The sequence below is a fragment of the Ostrea edulis genome, chromosome 1, assembly GCF_947568905.1.
Source record: "Ostrea edulis chromosome 1, xbOstEdul1.1, whole genome shotgun sequence".
In the NCBI taxonomy this organism is placed as follows: domain Eukaryota; kingdom Metazoa; phylum Mollusca; class Bivalvia; order Ostreida; family Ostreidae; genus Ostrea; species Ostrea edulis.
In genome coordinates this window covers 66,509,677-66,530,486 of record NC_079164.1, presented here as the reverse complement: position 1 = coordinate 66,530,486, position 20,810 = coordinate 66,509,677, and the positions used below count along the sequence as shown (strand labels likewise).

General features: G+C 36.5%; 1 protein-coding gene across 3 annotated transcripts; it reads left to right on the top strand.

The window, feature by feature from the left end:
- The first annotated feature begins 300 nt into the window (after positions 1 to 300).
- On the top strand, positions 301 to 16,948 carry LOC125646873 (trafficking regulator of GLUT4 1-like). 3 transcript variants are annotated; one of them, XR_008800703.1, is made up of 5 exons: positions 301 to 544; positions 771 to 838; positions 8,815 to 8,940; positions 15,835 to 15,927; positions 16,786 to 16,948. XR_008800703.1 is itself a non-coding variant. In XM_056157132.1 (4 exons), the coding sequence occupies exons 1-4, from the start codon at positions 529 to 531 to the stop codon at positions 15,871 to 15,873; spliced, it is 249 nt and encodes an 82-aa protein (XP_056013107.1). In that variant the 5' UTR covers positions 362 to 528; the 3' UTR covers positions 15,874 to 16,948. The 3 variants fall into 3 exon arrangements, 2 of the variants coding, with proteins under 2 accessions (XP_056013107.1, XP_048729424.1); XM_056157132.1 differs by having other exon boundaries at positions 362 to 544; positions 15,835 to 16,948; XM_048873467.2 differs by lacking the exons at positions 15,835 to 15,927; positions 16,786 to 16,948 and adding an exon at positions 9,107 to 10,297 and having other exon boundaries at positions 424 to 544.
- Positions 16,949 to 20,810: the final 3,862 nt, after the last annotated feature.

Here is a 20,810-nt window from a genome sequence, read left to right as displayed (position 1 = left end):
ATTGTTACATTGGGTTTGGGTTTTTTTTTTTTTTTTGCGAATAAGACACAAAAAGGTTAAAGAACAGAGATCGCATATTATGTTAAAACGATCGTTTAAAAAAGCATTAGAGAATGTTTTCACTATATACAGTGTTTTACAGTTAATTATGTTCTTTATTGTTTATTATGTAATGTGCAGTTTATTATGTCCATTGTTTATTATGTAACGCTGAATTGCTAGATTTGTTTTGTAACTAAAATAAATCATGTGTTTACCCAAACCATCAATTGGTCTTAATTTTGCTCATACTTGAGGATTTAGAAATTAATCACTACATTGATTTGTTACTTATTTACTTTTGAAAGATGATTATTCAACAAAATTCTCTCTAAAATGACTTCCGAATCTGTCGTGTAACAAATTGTTGGGTGACATTTTAAGGGTAAAACCAGAGGAAACAATTATCACGAGGAAGTAATTGTGTGTACAACGTATATTTAAATCGTCCCGCTTTATTGCAGCGAGTGTTTCGACATTTGAAGAACCATGAGCACACCCATTCGTAAGTCTTTTCCTTTTCAAGCTTTGTTGATTTTTTTCTCATTTTATAGACTTCTGAAGAGACTTGTATTTTTATAAAGAATTTCTTAGTGTGTAAAAGGTGAAAATGATACATGTATGCACTTTCTTTTAAACGCAAACTTTCTTTTCATATAATGCCAGTATCAATAAAATGCATGTACATAAATAATTAATACTGATGATTGATTTTTTGATAACTTGTGCAGAATACAACGCGGAATATATCCAAGTAGATACTGCTCACCATAGCGGTCCAACAGGGTACCAACCATACGTAAGTAGATTGATGCACAGGGTAAAAAAAACAGTACTATAATGACACCATATTTGCTTTAATTCTAAACAGGTTTATATCCAATGTGCAATAGAATATCCATGAAACGCTTGTGAAGATTATCTTGTCCCTATGATGAATTAAATTGCGTCTTTGCACCAAAATGTTTCGATGATAATTTCACACAAAAAGCTTTTCCGATTTAAAAACATCTGCTTGAAATGGTTTTGGTTATTTGGATCTGACCAGAATATATAAAACAAATATTTGAAGTCAGTGTGGTTTTTGGTTTTACTTAGTATATTGTACCATACGTTATGGAACAAGATTGTCAATGGCATTGTATCATACGTTATGGGATAAGATTGTCAATGGCATTGTATCATACGTTATGGGATAAGATTGTCAATGACATTGTATCATACGTTATGGAACAAGATTGTCAATGGCATTGTATCATACGTTATGGGATAAGATTGTCAATGACATTGTATCATACGTTATGGGATAAGATTGTCAATGGCATTGTATCATACGTTATGGGATAATATTGTCAATGGCATTGTATCATACGTTATGGGATAAGATTGTCAATGACATTGTATCATACGTTATGGGATAAGATTGTCAATGGCATTGTATCATACGTTATGGGATAATATTGTCAATGGCATTGTATCATACGTTATGGGATAAGATTGTCAATGACATTGTATCATACGTTATGGGATAAGATTGTCAATGACATTGTATCATACGTTATGGGATAAGATTGTCAATGGCATTGTATCATACGTTATGGGATAATATTGTCAATGGCATTGTATCATACGTTATGGGACAAGATTGTCAATGTCAAACATAATTATGAAGATGAATTATGAAGGACTGCTCCGATATTCGGTGAAGACGTCAGTCCAAATATTTAGCCAGTCGAATCTCAACCGAGATTAACGTATTTCATACTGATTGTTAGACCGTTCTTGACACAGTGATTTTAACTACGGATAATTCCTTTTACCTGACCAAGATATGGGGCTCGCGGTGGGTGTGACCGGTCAACGGGGGATGCTTACTCTTTCTAGGCACCATATCCCACCTCTGATGTGTCCAGGGGCCGTGTTTGTCCGGCTCTATATTTTGTATTACTTGTAGGAGTTTAGAAATACGTCAGGTAGGATTTGACCCAATAATTGGTTGTATTGGCAAACTGAAATAGTTTGCCAATACAACCAATTGTTGGGTCAAATCCTGTCATTTGAATTCTTTGAATTAACTGCACCCAATTTCCTGCATAAAAGGAAGTATTTTAGATAAAACTGTTGGCATTTTACACAGTATTTTATTTGTTCTTTTGTATGTATTACAAAGTTCATTCAAGCATATTTGAATAGATAGCCTGAGTAATGAAGTCGTGCTTTGTTCGATAACTCTATTTAACACAATGTATTTCAAATTATCCTCATTTTGTATAACTTCCTTGCCATACTTTTCCGTTCGAGCTAATGTTATTTACTACTATTTCAATGAATGACGGTATCTCGTTCAAACTGTTTTATCATGACTACGATCAGCGTAAAACGAAACTGAGAGACAAAAAGGTGTTGGGTATTATATGGGGAAAAAAAACCCCAGTTTAGTTATAACATTCCAGTTCTATTATTGTCATTGAATTGCTGTATATATTTAATGAATGGGAATATATATATATATATATATATATATATATAGATAGATAGATAGATAGATAGATAGATAGATAGATAGATATATATAAATATTTGTAGATACGAGGTCAAAGGAAAAAGGAAAAAACGATACAAAAAGCACTAAGATAACCAACGACACGAACATCAGTAAATTGTCCAATTTTCGGGACAACTTGTCCCTTCCTCAGGACGATTGAATATTTATATAGAAAAGAAAACTAATTAGAAAAAGAAACTAAAACTACAACTAAACTACAAAAACTGATAACAAACAAAACGTCTACATATTAAAATTATCGAGTGTAAAATGTGGCAATAGAAAAGTCTGTTTTAATCGAGCATCAACTGAACTGAACTAATCAGTCCTATGCTGGATCAAGTCAAAAACAAAGAACGAGTTAACTAATCATTATACTGTTTAACTCGTTCTAAGGTGGCAGGAGACTGTTCTTTTGGTTCTGAAACATGTGGGTAGGAGGTATATATCAAAGTCCGATTATGACAGACTAATGAAAAATCATATTTCCCTTTTATGTCAATACTTGTATTTCATATTGGTGTAGTTAATAAATTATGACCATAAATTACATGTAATCTATACATACTGGTGCTGGTGCACAGAACATGTTATGGGCAGGTGCCCCTTTTTTCTTTGATTTTCTCTCATTTTGGGCTAATCCGCACCACCCCCACACCATCACAGTACCAAGCGTGGGGATTTAGATACTGTGCAATCAAGAACCCTGTCTACCCTTCTTAAAACTCTAGCTTTCATATGAGGCCATCCACCTTCCCTCTCAGCTACATACCTTTTGCTGGACAATGCATGTTTTCACTGGAATTTCTTCAGCAACTGACCACGTGTTTTAGTTTCGTATTTGCACCCATCTATATGGTAACACCTACATGTTGTATATCAACATTTTTATTAAGCACCCAGCTACATTTGACATGTATCCTAAAATTGTTCTCTACATTTTTACACATATAATATCAATTCAGATATGGGGTATTTCCATTTTTTTTAAAAAAGAAAGTTGCGAAACTGTTCCCTGCTACCTAATGACGGCTTATATTGAGTATTTCGAACCTGGAGGTGTAACGCTGTATAACTAGTTTTGAACTGTGACGGAAAATAAGATATATTATAAAAATTATAAAGTAATATGAAAAGATTAAATCGATAAAAATATCCAATCTGGCAATAGAGTATAGTAAAAATGTGGGGAAAAAATAAATAATTATGGGGACTAAGTAAGGATATTATAAATAATAATGAATAGGTAAATTAAAAAAAAAGAAAAACGTTTTTTGACTGCTAATGATGATGTCGTGACAAGTAGACGGCAAAAGAGAAAGTGTAACCTCAACAAAACAACACTGAGTTATAACTAGGGGAAGGTAGGCCACATTCATTCTGGTGAAGTAATTGGGTTTGTTCATGCCATTGGGGCGGAATGACCTCAATCTATGCATCCAGAATTTCTTCTTTTTTTTCTCTCCATATCGGTCCAGTAAATATTATGGTCAATAACTACTACTGTCATGTCATATCTTCCCATTTGTGTCCTGTGAGATTGAAATGTTCGGCAACGGGTTCTTTGACCCTTTTGATTTTAATGGTAGACCGATGGTTATTGATCCTTCTACGTAGGTCTCCAGTTTCACCTACGTATTGTTGGTCACAGACCTTACATCTTATGAGATAAATGGAGTTGTCCGTGCGACAGAATGTGTCCCCAAGAATTTGGTAGCATCGGCCGGTGACATGGCTCTTAAAACTGTCTGTGTTCGCGCTGTGTTTGCACAATAGCCATCTGCTATCAGAACATGTTTTAAAGCCCCCATTGGGCAAAGAATTATTCTCCAATTTGGTTCGCACCACCATGCCGTACATATTTTGCGGACGTCTGAAGGCAGCCATGGGTGGTTCTTTGAAGACATCCGCCATTCTTGGGTTAATGTGAAGAATGAGAATATGCTTCTTCAGAATTTTGATTAGGTCTTTCAAGACAGGGTGATACTTAGTAACCATTGGGACGCTGTCACCAACCGATTTGCCTTGATATTGTAGTAGAGATTGTCCGTCGTGTTTCGACATCTCATCAATAGGTGCTTGCACTTTTGGGGCTTCATAGTCTCTCTTGCAGAGGTGGGTTTTCAGATGGATGCTTTGTTCATGATAAAGTGCAGGGGTGGAGCAGATACGACGGACTCTGGTGGCTAAACCTTTTGGTACTCCTTTGAACGTATGGGAGGGTGGCAGCTTGAAGGCATGGCATATACATGGGAGTGCGTGGGTTTGGTGTGGAGACTGATTTCGACATTTACGTTACTGGATGCGGAAATATCGACAATGAACTTAATGGAAGCATGAAATGCATTAGCTAGTTCAATGAAGTTCGTGTCATTGGTTATTTTTAGTGCTTTATATATATATATATATATATATATATATATATATATATATATATATTTAAGAAACTGTGCATTATAAAATTTAGAATCATTTTTCTATATTTATTGTTTATATTTATAAAATCTAAAAAGAATCAATAAAGGTGATGTTTTGGAAAAATATCGGATAGTACCCGACTCAGATGCACGGACTTTTACATGGTTAGTGAACACATGTTGTTTATTGAAGTGTTCGTACGCACGAATTTTACTGGCCAATACTGTTTGGAGTAAGAAGTGTAAAAGGTTTGTTTGGACACTATTCGTTAAGAAAAGCACTTTAGTTTTGACAAAATTGACCTTTCTGTCATGCCACGACTCAGCGAAAACCAACGTAATTGTGCTGTTGGGATGCTTCAAGCTGGAATGGCACAAAATATCGTATCAGGACACTTTGGAGTTCATCGGAACACCATCCAGTCATTATGGAGACGTTTCCAACAATCTGGTAACACTCGGGATCGATCACATTCTGGGCGTTCTCGTGTGACATCGCGTCGTCAGAACAAACACAGTAGACTTGTGCACCTGAGAAATCGTTTCCAGAACAGCAAGGTTGACTGCTCGTAGCATTCATGGACTTCGACCAATCAGTTCAAGACCTTGGTGTAATCGTCTGCGCGAGCACAACATCAGACCAAGACGTCCAGCGGTGCGCGGTGCGCCCAATACTGCTTCAACGTCATCGTATCGCTAGACTAGCGTGGTGCATACGACACCTACGATTCAGATTACAGGTCTGGTCCAATATTCTGTTCACTGATGAATCCAGATTTCATTTGGATAGCCGTCACGGCCGTTGTAGAGAGTATCGTCGCGTTGGGGAGCGGTACCAGGACGCTTGTGTTGTGCAACGTTGACAATTTGGTGGGGATAGCGTTATGGTGTAGGGTGGAATAACAGCACGTGGAAGGACCCCTCTACAAATTGTCAATGGAAATCTCACCGGCGTACGCTATCGAGACGAAATTATTTAGCGCCATCTGATACCCTTCATACGGAGAGAGCAAAATCACATCACTCTGCAGCAAGGCAACGCAAGGCCATATATTGCACGTGTAGTCAGGGACTTTTTGTTCAACAGAATGTCGATGTCTTGCCTTGGCCAGCTGTTTCCCTCGATTTATCGCCGATCGAGCACGTCTGGGGGATAAAATGGAACGACGTCTACGGCGTTTACCAAATCATCGAGTGACATTGGCTGATTTAGGCCAGACTTTAACCAACATCTGGAAACAACATTCCTAAAGCATTTCTGAACACTTTAGTGGCATTAATGAGGCGCCGTTGTCAAGCATGCGTGAATGCAAATGGTAGTCACACTCGTTATTAACTTTGTTAATTCATGTTCCAATCTTTCGAGTGTGCTGAAATTGACGTTATTCGACGTTAACATTATTGGATTATGAAATGTTGTAACGAATACATTTGTTAACAGTATTACAAAAAATAAAATTTGTTCATTGTTATTTCTCATTATTTTTTCATGTATTAAATAATGCACATTTTCTTTCTTCCGCTAGTATAGAGAATTTTTTTGATGGTTAATGCACAAATGCACACTTTTCTAATATCTGAAATAATATTTATGACATATATAGATATAGCAGAATAAAAACCACTAAAATACTACCACACGCCGAAAACATGGACAAAAACGCAATTAAGATCCCGATATCAAAGCAATCTTGGCAATGTGTGGGAAAGGTTGATTAATTAAATCACGTGATCTGAATATTACACTTTCATTGAATGAAAAGTGAAGATAACGAACAGTCATCAATCTCATCAATCCCATAAAGAGCACAACATTAAGAGGACCACTGCAAACATCAGAGGTGAGATCAGGTGGCTAGGCATAGTAAGCATTCCCTGTTAACCGATCACACCCGCCTTGAACCTTTTATCTTGATCAGTTAAATGGAGTTACCGTAGTGAAAATCAGTGTGTAAAGAACGAATTAGCAATTGGTTTAAAACACGTCAGACAGCAATCAATTTAACAACAGGTTGTGTTGCCAAATAAGATCTTTACAACGACAAAGAATTTGCAAAATGCTGAAATCAAATGAGACTGATAAAACCCCTGTGACATAAACTTATTTGTCAGGTGCTTGCTTCGATTTAAAAATTGATCATACGCAGAATATGTTCTCGCGTTTCGAATCACAACCATATGCATATACATAACTATGGGAAGTTGACGATAGAGAAGTGAGGTCATCCCGTTTGTCATAACGTAGAGGTGTTAGAAAACAAATGTACACGAAAAGAAAATGCATGCAATGCCCTAAAAGCATTATTAATGATAATTAGTTTTACTTAATGTAATACATTTTCCCAGGATATAAACCCAATTCTCTGTTTTGTCTCCAAGCTTTGTTTTACTCTGGTATAAGTTAAAACAAAACATTTTGAACGAGATATGGCCAATTATCACAAAAGATGATGATGGTGTCCACCGTGAACAATATGGGTTTGAGCCATATAGTACCATGTGGCAATAATGCAACAAATACTATCATGTGGCAATAATGCAACAAATAGTATCACGTGGCAATAATGCAACGGATAGTATCACGTGGCACTAATACAACAGATAGTATCACGTGACAATAATGCAACGAATAGTATCACATGACAATAATGCAACAAATACATGTAGCATCACGTGACAATAATGCAACAAATAGTATCACGTGGCAATAATACAACCAATAGTATCACGTGACAATAATGCAACAAATAGTATCACCTGACAATAATGCAACAAATAGTATCATGTGGCAATAATGCAACAAATACTATCACGTGGGAATAATGCAACAAATAGTATCACTTGGCAATAATACAACAAATAGTATCGCGTGGCAGTAATTCAACAAATAGTATCACATGACAATAATGCAACAAATAGTATCACGTGACAATAATGCGACAAATACATGTAGTATCACGTGACAATAATGTAACAAATAGTATCACGTGGCAATAATGCAACAAATAGTATCACTTGACAATAATACAACAAATAGTATCACGTGACAATAATGCAACAAACAGTATCACTTGGCAATAATACAACAAATAGTATCACGTGGCAATAATGCAACAAATAGTATCATGTGGCAATAATGCAACAAATAGTATCACGTGGCAATAATGCAACAAATAGTATCACTTGGCAATAATACAACAAATAGTATCACGTGGCACTAATACAACAAATAGTATCACGTGAGCGACAAATAGTATCACGTGACTATAACGCAACAAACAGTATCACTTGGCAATAATACAACAAATAGTATCACGTGGCAATAATGCAACAAATAGTATCATGTGGCAATAATGCAACAAATAGTATCACGTGGCAATAATGCAACAAATAGTATCACTTGGCAATAATACAACAAATAGTATCACGTGGCAATAATGCAACAAATAGTATCACGTGGCAATAATACAACAAATAGTATCACTTGGCAATAATGCAACAAATAGTATCACGTGAAAATAATGCAGCAAATACTATCACTTGACAATAATGCAACAAATAGTATCATGTGGCAATAATGTAACTGACATATGATACAGGGTTGGATACTAGTAACAACATAAGTACACAAGATATTCTTGCAAAACAAAATAGTTACTGGATCCAGCCTAAAACAGAGAAAAAAACCAAGCATTAATGAATGACAATTTTCAGTCAAACTATGCTATTCTTTGCTGACGAAAAAAATGGCGGTATGAATATTTGGGAGTATGATAACAAATGATATTGTCTATATGTTTGTGTTTTCTACAGCCTAGTGCTAGGAGGTGTGAATCTACACATACAAAGAAACCAACCAACTGGCTTTGCCCTGCAATATTTTCTTGTCTATGCTGTATTTGGCCATTGGGACTGATAGCAATCTACTATGCTGATAAGGTTTGTTAGACTATATCTTTTTACAAGTCCTTGAAATGCACGCCGTTAAAGTATTCTCTTTTAATTTCACTAAATAAATTACACGTATGATATCACAATTTGTAGAGTTACACCTATACCTAACTTCAGTGTAGGTACTGTGAAGATAACTATCATTTTTATATAGGCCAATCGGAGAGCCGAGATGAACGATCTGCGAGGTGCTGAGACATTTGCAAAATATGCCAGAAAGTTCACGATTTCCTCTATCGTGATTGGGATCATCTCTTTCATTACACTTCTGTTTTTGCGTGTTTTATATCCTTTGTTAGTCGCAAACAACAATCACAGCTCTCCTTGAAATGGTGTGCAGAACTGTGAAACATTTGATGAATAGTTCTAACGGAACGTTTACTAGATATTCATGATAATAACAAAGCAAAAAATACCAGAATATGAATGGGATTTCATATTTTTACTGGTCACCTTGAACACCTTATGTTTTTTTTTTTTATTCATGTTCAGTAAAGGTATAACATTGTTCTATCGCAGATATATCATTTTATTTACATATTGACAATGCACTTATAATAATCACGCTAACAGTCATTTCATCTATAGAAATATGATGGCATACAAAGCTGAAAAACAATCCCCTGAAATCTTGAAAGTGAACAGGCACGAACATCGTGCATTTACAGTGTGTTTAAATTAGTACAAGATCTTTATATAAAAATGTGGTAGCACCAGTGGTATATGGTGATTTAAGAGAATTACTTGTTATCTGAGTTTGATTCATTTGATATTTAACATAAAAAAAAACATTGAAACTTTCTCTTAAACGATGTTTGTCGGAGTTGAATAAAAATATTATGTAATACCTGTTTGCGTTAACACTATATATCTTCCAGAAGAGGAATTGTATAGAAGATTAATCTAGTATAATTTGTAGTAACAAGCACTTTAGAAAATTGCAATTAACATCTGGAGTTTGGATTTCTGACAGCTTTTATTCAACTCGGTGGTCGATTTTTTTTGGTGAAATGTGATTAGTAATTTTCAATTGATATATTTTCTGTAAATAATTGTAAATGAATTGTTAAATCTTAGAATTGCTTGTGATAGATTTCTGCTGATCTTACGTTATTCAGACCCATACTACACTTTAGAAATTGTGTACTGAATTGAAAGACTTTTCCCCAGAAGTAAAAAGTACAAAGAAATATCACAGACAGTACCGATTTTCAATTTTTGTGAACATGAAAATTATCATTATTGTTTATAATGTAATGTGCAGTTTATTATGTCCAGTGTTTATTATGTAACACTGAATTGCTAGAATTGTTCTGCAAGTAAAATAAACCATGTGTTTATTCAATTTGCAGTTTTTTATGTTCATTAGTATAAATTTATTCTATAATGTGCAGTTTAATATGTAACGCTGAATTGATAGCACTGTTGTCATCTTCATAGATTCTTTATCAAAATAATTATTTGGGACGACTGGTCACAAGATATGAAAATTTCCGTGTTCCATAAATGATATGGATATCATTCATTTGAATTCCATGTCAAAAATAAATGAAATACAGCATGACAAAAATGAGTGATAATTGAGGCAATAATTCAACAATGGAATAAAATAAACCCAACGCCAGTGGGAAGAATTACACTTATCTGATTTCACGCACAAGTACGTTGAAGTTGAAATAACAAATATGTTGGAGTTCCTCATTGACAATATCTTTGTAATCTTTGGTGATCAGGTCTTCCATCAGTCTGTTGATGTAACCATTGTGTTCCTTTGTTAACCCACCTGTTTGTATATTCTTACGAGGCAAAATTTATTCAATATATTCTAAATGAGAAGAAAAACTGTGGCTTTCAATTTGACATCGACGACGATATTTTGTAGAATTCGCCAATTTCTTTCATTGTAGATTTAGGTGACACTCCTAGACAATGAATAATTATCAATGTATCATTCACCTATTGTGACATAATATATCATTATCATTCATTTGAATTCCATGGAACATTTGCATTATTTTTTTTTTTAATTTAAAAGATACAATTTCTGCATATCTATTCTCATAAATTAATAAATTTTAACAATAAAATCCAAAAGACTTGCTCCAGAGTTACTCCATGCACCCTTAATATTGTTTCATATGTGAGGTGGAGTCCGTAAACTATTATTACATGCATCTAATTCGCATGTGAATTAGATGGTTTTATTGAAGACAGTACAATACGCAGTTATTCCTCGTTTGTCTAATGCAACGAAGTCCATTCTGATTATTTCCCCTTGCTCTCTATATATAAGCGGCGGCGCTGTGTCTGCCTCTTCCTTTTCCAAAACCGACAGCATTATATCAGGTCGATGATGAAATCAAAGGTTATTTGTCTGTAAAAGTAGGTGAGTTTGTGAAATTCTATCCAAGATAATTGATTGCTGGTTGATTAATTTCAATTTTAAAAGTAGTACAAAGAAATTAACTAAATTCCATCTCGACGTTGATAAAATTTTAATTGAAACATTAGTCCCGTTGAGTCACGAGTGTTGGGGAGGGTAGCCATTTTGATTAAATGATTTAATTTAAATAGGCCACTTAATCGGTTAAATTCCTAATACAATAATTGATAAGGCAATTAGATCATTACATATTTTCATTGCATATGAGTATGCCACCAATTCGGAAAATAAAAAGGTCACAGAGGTCGAAGCCAAAGTCGTCGGCAAGTTCAAAGGCGGCGGTTTACCCCCCCCCCCACCCCCTACAGAGAAACCGAGTCAGGGTCCTGCACTACTCACTATTGCTGAATCGGGCCAGAAAGGAGAGCTTCAGACGTCAGCTACGAACCCGGCTAAGGTAGCCATGACAGATGTACCTCCGAGTGTTGAATTATCCTCAATAGGCCTACATAATTCTCAGGTGGCAATGGATTTACCGGCACCTACACCTTCCATTAACAATATAGGTATGCATATTGTGCAAGCCACTCGACAGAAAATCATTGAGGGTCAGTACGTTGATTTAGTCTATCTATTGCCACCAAAAGTTGGGGCGGGGGGGGGGGGGGCGGGAATCTCGTCATGAACAACCTCGGGGAAATAGTAACTAGGGACTCGACACCTAAACGTATAGAGTCTATAGAAAAATGGACGGATGCCATGTTGATTTCTGCAGCAATCTACTTGCAGGCACACCCTGTTAAACCATTGTCCCCCTAAAGTACATTCAAAAAGTAAGAATGGGAGCCGGAAGGGGTTATAAATGGGGGTATGAGTATGATATTCAGAACCGCCTTCGCAAGGCCAATACTCCCAGTAGCTTTGGGGGGGGGGGGGGGTCGACTCGGAACTTTAGCTTATGTATATGACCCCATTTCTTGTGGAAATTCAAATTCTGAATCTGAAACACGCCCAAGTATTTATGATTTCAACTTCAAAGGATTTTGTTGCAAATTCCCTTGTTTTTATAATCATATGATTGTGACCTTCAATTCGACTTTTAGATATATCGATGACGTTTTGTCTATTAACAATGATAGCTTTCATTCATATGTCGATTTGATATATCCCTTTGAGCTCGAAATAAAGGACACCACAGAGTCGTCCACTTCTGCTTCATACTTAGATATTTTATTGAAAGTAGACATTAACGGCAAACTAACAACTCAACTGTATGACAAACGGGATGATTTCAGCTTCGCCATCGTCAACGTCCCACATTTATGTAGCAGTATTCCATTATCACCTGCATATGGTGTTTATATATCTCAATTAATTCGATATGCAAGAGCTTGTTCTGGGTATAGTCAGTTTTGAAATCGAGGTAAGCTACTGACAAACAAGTTGATGGTACAGGGATTTCAACAGTCTCGATTGAAGTCAGCATTTCGCAAATTCTATGGTCGATATAACGATCTAGTTCGTCAATACAACCTCGCATTGGGTCAAATGCTGTCTGACGTGTTTCATACCGATTGTTAAGCCGTTCTTGGCACACTGATTTTGACTGCGGATAACTCCGTTTACCTGATCAGGATATGGGGCTCACGGTGGGTGTGACCGGTCGACAGGGGATGCTTACTCCTCCTAGGCACCTGATCCCACATCTGGTGTGTCCAGGGTCCGTGTTTGCCCAACTATCTATTTTGTATTGCTTGTAGGAGTTATGAGATTGATCACTGTTCGTTATCTTCACCTTGCATGTGCTCGTGATGTAATGGGCAGCATGCCATGATGCACTGTCCCTGGGTTCATCACCCGCAATAAAATGGACACAAGTCCCTCAACGATTTTCGCTCACCGGGAAAATTACAGTTTTCGGCGTCAATTAGAGTTTCAGTCTAAAAAAATATCTAGATCAATATCCAAATAGAGCAATGGCAAACAAACTGTATCTAGGATTTACCCAGGGAATTCAGTTACATTATTTGGGGCCCATGTTACAAAAACAATCAGATGATTTGATAACAGCATATTATTACCACTGGGAGTTTAAAGAAAAACTTCGTAAGGAAATTGAATTGGGCAGGATTGGCGGTCCATAAAAAGAGTTGCCTATATCCAATCTTCTTATTTCACCAATAGGGGTGGTACCAAAGGGGGATAATTGAAGATGGAGGCTCATATCTCATTTATCCTTCCCTGACCACTGCAGTGTCAATGCATTCATAGACCCCAATGAGACTTCAATTCAATATACTTCATTTGATCAAGTCATCCAAATGATACATGTAGCTCGCTTTGGCAAGGGAGCATTTATTGCTATATGTGACATAAAATCAGCATTTAGACTTGTACCCATATATCCTGAGGATTTCGATCTTTTGGGTTACGAATTTGACAATAGCTATTACATTAATAAATGTCTGCTCATGGAGTGTTCTATATCTTGTGTAAAATTTTTGAGGAATTTTCCACTTTATTTAAATTGGTCGTCAAATAATCAATGCGGCTTTGATTCGGTTGATGACTATCTCGATTATTTTATTTTTGCTGCTCAAAAGGCTCAAGGGTGTAAACGTATTATGTCAACATTTCAAAATATGTGCCATTAACTTGGGTTTGCCCTAACAGATGACAAATCAGTAGGTCCAACAACCTGCTTAACTTTTCTAGGCTTAAAAAATACAGTTCAGATGTCGGTTAAAATCCCAGGCCCCAAATTGCTTGAACTTATCATCATTGGGGATTTCATGTCCAGGAAAAAAACAACTCTGAAACACCTACAGTCATTGTTCGGAAAGTTAAACTTTTTCACTTGAGCTATCCTCCCTGGTCGTGCATTTGTGAGGCGGCTATATGATGCAAGAATAGGGGTAACAAAGCTTCACCACCATATTCGTATTACAAAAGCCCTGCACGGAGATCTTTGGACATGGTAAATATTGTTTAACAGCTTCAATGGTCAAGTTTACTTCTTAGACCAGGAATGGACATTAGATGATTTGTTATAGTTGTTTACAGATAGTTCAGGGTCTTTAAACTTAAGTAATGGGGCCTATTTTCAAGATGAATGGTGCTACGTTGTTTGGTCCCCCTTTTGGGAAGACCAATTAGGTGACATTTTTAGAGCTAATACCGGTCGTATTGGCAGTCTATTTATGGGCCGATAAGCTTGTCAACAAGAAAAGCATATTTCATAAAGACAATCAGGCCCTTGTAGCAATATTGAATAAGCAGTCTTTAAAATCCAAATTGGTTATGGCCCTGGTTCGACACCTTGTTTTGAAATGCATGCAGTATAACATTTTATTCCGTCCAGAATATAATCCCACAAAACTTAACATCATTGCCGATTCTATTTCTCGCAAGCAGTTGGAAAGATTTCGTCATGCAGCACCGGAAGCGGATCCATTTCCATTGACAATCCCCTCCTCCTTCACAAACCTCATCTCAAGTTTGAATTCAACAAATTATTAGACCTTCAATCACTATCATAAAACATACACAGAGATCACAGGCGTATTACAAGTTTTGTTCAGAAAACCGAATCAGTCCAAATTGGCCATCCAACTTAGCTTCAATAGTTCAATTCATGTTAAATTTATCTATGAGGGGTTTAGCTCTTTCCACAACCCGTTCATACATGGCAGCCTTGTCATATCATTGCAAATTGCAAGGAATTTATGATCCTACTTCTGAATTTTTGGTTGTTAAACTTTTGCAAGGTATGAAACGGTTGAGGCATACTCCAGATAGCAGGCGTCCAATAACAAAATATATTTAACTAGAATATTTCAGGTGCTTCCATGTATTTGTAGTAATGTTTATGAATCTGCTTTGTTTCCCGCTGTATTCTCATTAGATTTACACGGGTGCTCAGGGTAGGCGAATTAGTTAGCCATCCCAGTTCACCAGCAAGAGTTATACAAAGAGGTGATGTTAAACTAGACAGAGCAAATGGCTCAATAAGTTTAACCATTACATATTCTCAATCTAATTGAAATTAGATCCTATGATCCACTCATCTACTATCGCTAGTAGTTGAGCGGATGATAGGATCTAATTTTAATTAGATTGTACATATTCTAAGATTGACCAGGTGGGCAAGGGTTCAGTACTTAACATTCCTAGGTTAGGAGACTCGACATCCCCATTTTATCATATGGATGTTTTTCTTAATGTTCGTCCTAATGACTTGGGATCCACTTTTCTGCCATTTCGATTCGTCCACATTGACTAGATACCAACTCACTGCTATTTTGTCCAAAGCAGTTAAACTACTTCAATTACCAGGCAGATATAAGCTCCATTCTTTTAGGATTAGGACGTGAACTGAGCTAGGAATTAAGGGGTTTTCATCCGATGCCATTCAGTAATGTGGTAGATGGCGGTCTAGCTGTTATAAATCATACATCCGTATACCAAAGTTGTAATTTTCAAGTTAATTTATTTTGTAGAGAGTCAAATTGTTTGGTTGGAGGGCTCCTCAACATTAAAGTGGGCACAAACAGAAGCTCTACTTAGGCCTGGTAGTTGCGGTTTGAATCTCGGTAGTGTAAATATATCTTTATGGTGGCAAGGTTACAGCAGTCTAGCTCTTATGCAGGTCATCAATAATTTAAAATAATTAAGATTTGGTCCGCAGCCAAGCGCCATTCTATTACATTGCGGTGGGAACGATTTAGGTCATTCATCCATAAGAAAATTGAGGTTACAGACTAAAAAAGTTACAACATTTATAAAAACAAATTTCCCAATGCTAGGATTATATGGTCTTGCTTTCTACCGCGCAATAAATTGAAATATTCCCAAAATAGTCTCAACATGGAGGAAGCACGTCGGCGCCTTAATTCCTTTGCAAGCGATTTAATCAAGTCGGAAGGGAGGGGGGGGGGCTGTTATTTCATATTCAGACATCAAACCACAACCCAAATTTTTACACAGTGATGGGGTTTATCTATCCAAACTAGGGAATTCCGTTCTATTAATCACACTACAAGGGGGCCTAAAAGATATACTATGCCACAATGTTGTATACTTTCCGCAGTAGTCCCTATGAGTACGGGTTCATTGTAACAAAGTGCCGCTCTTCCCCATCCCCGATGTGGGGGAGTTTCCTGCCATGATTGCCAGTACTGCCATTCAAGGTAGGAAACTTGTGGCGCTTACGAGCGCCACTGTCAGAACTTATGATGAAATGGGTTAATTTACAAACCCTTGACTTCTGTACCTTTCAGGGTCAAGGTCAAGAGATGTTTGACCTCTGCACCTCCCAGGGTGAAACACTCTATATTTTCCTTTGAAATGTGAATGTTCATATTTTTTAACTTTGAATGTTGACTTTGCAAAAGAATATGTTCTATGTTGATGTTGAATTTGCATTTGATGATGCTTTTGTTGTTTGTTAGGGCCTGTCCTTGATCATGCTGGCGACCCATCTCATTTGTGTTGTAAATACAGCCGTATCCATAGACACCGTAATAAAGAAATAAGTATTCATATATTATTATTTCTCTGTTCATTGATACACCGTTCTGAGATAAAGAATTTTACTTGAATAGTAAATGAAAGGCGAATATAACGAACAGTTATCAATCTCATGACTCCTATAAGCAATACAAAATAGACAGTTGGGCAAACACGGGCCCCTGGACACACCAGAGGTGGGATCAGGTGCATAGGAGGAGTACGCATCCCCTGTCGACCGGTTACACCCGCCGTGAGCCCTATATCCTGATCAGGTAAACGAAGTTATCTGTAGTCATCTGTAGTCAAAATCAGTGTGCCAAGAACGGCTTAACAATCGGTATGAAACACGTCAGACAGCATTTGACCCAATGATAGGTTGCATTGATTAACTAGATCGTTATAACGACCACAGAAATGCTGACTTCAATCGAGACTGTTGAAACCCCTGTACCATCAACTTGTTTGTCAGTAGCTTACCGCGATTTAAAAACTGACCGTACGCAGAACAAAATCTTGCGTATCGAATCAGTTGAGAGAAGTAAACACCATGTGCAGGTGATAATGGGATACATAAATATAAATACATAAATACATACATAAATATTGGAAGTTGACGATGCAGAAGCTGAAATCATCCCGTTTGTCATACAGTTGAGTTATCAGTTTGCCATTAAATGTCTACTTTCAATAAAATATCTAAGTACGAAGCAGAAGTGGACGACTCTGTTTTGTCTTTTATTTCGAGCTCACAGGGATATATCGAATCAACATATGAAAGAAAGTTATTACTGTTAATAGACAAAACGTCGTCGATGTATCTAAATGTCGAATTGAAGGCTACAGCAAGAGATTTTTTCTTTCAAATAAATTCTGCTTCATATGAATATAGAAACAGGTCAGCTAACAAATGAGCACAATTTGTGCCCATGGAATTCCAACAGGTTGTTGGAAAACCTGATCACTAAAGACCACGAATATATTGTCAATGAGGAACTCTAGCATATTTTTTATTTCAACTTCAGAGTACTTGTGCGTGGAATCAGAGTGGTGTTTAACAAAGTAATTTTTTGGATGACTGATCACTAGATATGAATATTTCCGTTTTCCATTTTTGTTGAAGAAGCAACCGTCTATGATGTCAAAAAGTCTAATCTATAATTTATCGTGAGGAATTGTCATGTAAAGTGTTGAAAAATCATAGGTTTTGATATTATTGATTTGGAAAAAGTTTTGCGATTTCATGTTTACTGAAAGTTCTTTAGATTTTTATGGATGTTTTAGCTATTTCATATAAATCTGTTGATTTCTCTTACTAGGGTCATAAACTTAATCTTAGTATACATTGATCGTTTTCTTTTCGATCCACTATATCTCTTCGGCTCAACACTAATCTGCAGGATATTGGTATATGTACGAACTTTTACTTTACATAGATCGATCCGAAATGAGGTAACCTTTTTATACACACTGGACTCTTTCGCTTTAAAATTAGATGTGATACATATATATATCATACGAGGTGTAGAACTATCAAATTCAAGTTCAATATTATCTTTAAATTTTATAGTTTGGGGATAAATGTTGAGAAAACTATTTTATGTTTTTCAATTCTTTTTTTTTGGGGGGGGGGGTCTAATTCATTGGTTAAGTTTATGAAATCGTCTCTTATGGTGGCATCTCGAAAAAAAGTAATAAAATTTGACAGGTTGATTTATAATTCAAGCGTTTATCTGTATATTTGTTGCTGTATTATTTTTGTTTTACAACATACTGTCACGATCAGTGGGAGAAAAGGGTGGGGGTGGGGTGGGGGTTCAGAAAAAGATAAAGCCGGGAAAAGAGGGTGTCACCTACAGACGTTTGCTTAATATTTTTCATAATGAATCAAATTAATGATTTTGTATACATATGCATTTACGTCAAGTATATGAAATGTCGGATTCTGAACATGTCAGAGGCCTCCGTGGCCGAGTGGTTAGAGCATTGCGCTCAAAATCACACGGTCTCTCACCTCTGGTCGGCGGGGTTCGAATCCCGCTTGTGCCAGTAAGTGAGAAAGTTTTTCAGTTTACTTTCGGAAGGTCAGTGGTCTCTTCCCAGGTACATCGTATCTGGGTTCTCTCTTCCACCAATAAAAACTGGGTGCCACCAGATAACTGAAAAATTGTTGAGAGTGGCGGAAAACATCAATCAATCAATCAATTGAACATGTCCTCCCGTTCTGTCTGTAATTTCTGCTTACCTCGTTGATGAGCCTTTTGATTTTTAAAATCGCCGACTTCCTCTTATTATTATTACACCCGTTCCTCGTTTTAGCAACACCGGACACCACAGCTCGTGGTTGACTAAACCGGATTTGATAAAAAAAAATACAACTGTCATACCATTCACCTCTCGTAAAAATGCGTAACCCGTTCCAGAGGGGCCATCTCGTTATTCCCCCTTTTGCCTGAAATTGCCTATCCATGTCATAAAATCGCAAGTCCACAGCGGGCGAACATAGCATGACGTGTTTGTGTCCGTGCGTGCGTCTGTGTGTGTGTGCGTCTTTGTGTGTGTGAGTGCGTGCGTGCGTCTGTGTGTGTATGACGGTGAATTGTCAAATGACGACTACTGGTTTATAGACTCGTTGGAAGGTGTTTGTTGCGGGAACCTCCAGAAAAGGACGTCATATGCCAGATTGATGGTTACTAGTATCTCAGTACCTCACACATGTATGTTTGCTTCTTTCTATGCCTTAAATGACAGGCATAGTTTGGCGCATCTCTCAAGCATGACATGTTGGAACCACCTTATTACTTCTGAATAATATCTATAAAGCAACAGTCCACACAACGTCTTGGACAAAAAATGTTTTCTCCATTATTAACAATTTAGGATTCTCATTCATAACTAAACAAGAAAGTTCAATAAACCAATTTCTGGGAAGGATAAAACAAAGGATAACAGATCATGTTTACCAGAGGAATCTGCAAAAATTGATAATTCACCAGAACTAAACTTTCATCGTGGTAATTTTGATAACTTTAAACCCTGTGCATACAGTGATTTACTCATTAATAAAGCAGAGAGGTCGGTTAGTAGCAGAATGCACACATAAGTTTGCCATAGAAAAGAGAAGACACATCATACGAAAATATGAACGATTTTGTAATATATGTAATATTGGGGCAATTGAAGATAAATTTCATTTTCTATCCAACTGTCAAAAATACAACCAGCATAGAGAAATTTTTGAAAGAAACTTGTTACATTTTTCTCAAAGGTCAGATATGTCTAATATTCAAAAGTCAAACTCTGTTTTAATAGTTATTCACCAAAATTACAACAAAAAAAAACCCCAAAGAACCTAAACCATATTTATCAACAAATGTATTTTATCTAGAAATGCTTTGCAAACATAGATCTAGAATATATATGCATATATAAATGTATGTTTATTCATTATATATATAATCATACCTTTGTATTGTTTACAGTAATTCATATTACTGAGTAAACTCATGTACATTCTTGATATGTTGGGCCTTTGCCAATTAAATGTACTGTAATCATGTTTGTGCCAATAAATATTTGTATTTTAACACCCGATTTTTGTTTTTGTTATTAGTGTTGGGGGGGGGGGTATCGGCTCCAAGAATGGTGAAAGACGAATAGTTTGAGCTGCAACGATGAATGTGGAACGTTGTTTTTTTTTTTAAACCACTGCGGTAAGGTTCTTACATGCCAACAAGAAAACAACAGCAACGATGACAATGACACAAAGATCTCCCCCTTCCGGGTCTATGCTAAAAATGTTCCAGTTTTAACTGGACTAGGAAATCAAACACCACACAAACAGGAAATAAGACAGACAGACAGAAAGACATACCGATAGACAGAAGACAGACACACAGTACCAAAACCATATGTTCCCAAGAATAATTGAGGTGATGTAATGATTGCTGTTATAAGAGCTGCAGAT

Coding starts and splice junctions, on each gene's coding strand:
- LOC125646873 (XM_048873467.2), top strand. Junction 839..8,814: donor CAACAGGGTACCAACCATAC/GTAAGTAGATTG, acceptor TGTTTTCTACAG/CCTAGTGCTAGGAGGTGTGA. Junction 8,941..9,106: donor CAATCTACTATGCTGATAAG/GTTTGTTAGACT, acceptor ATTTTTATATAG/GCCAATCGGAGAGCCGAGAT.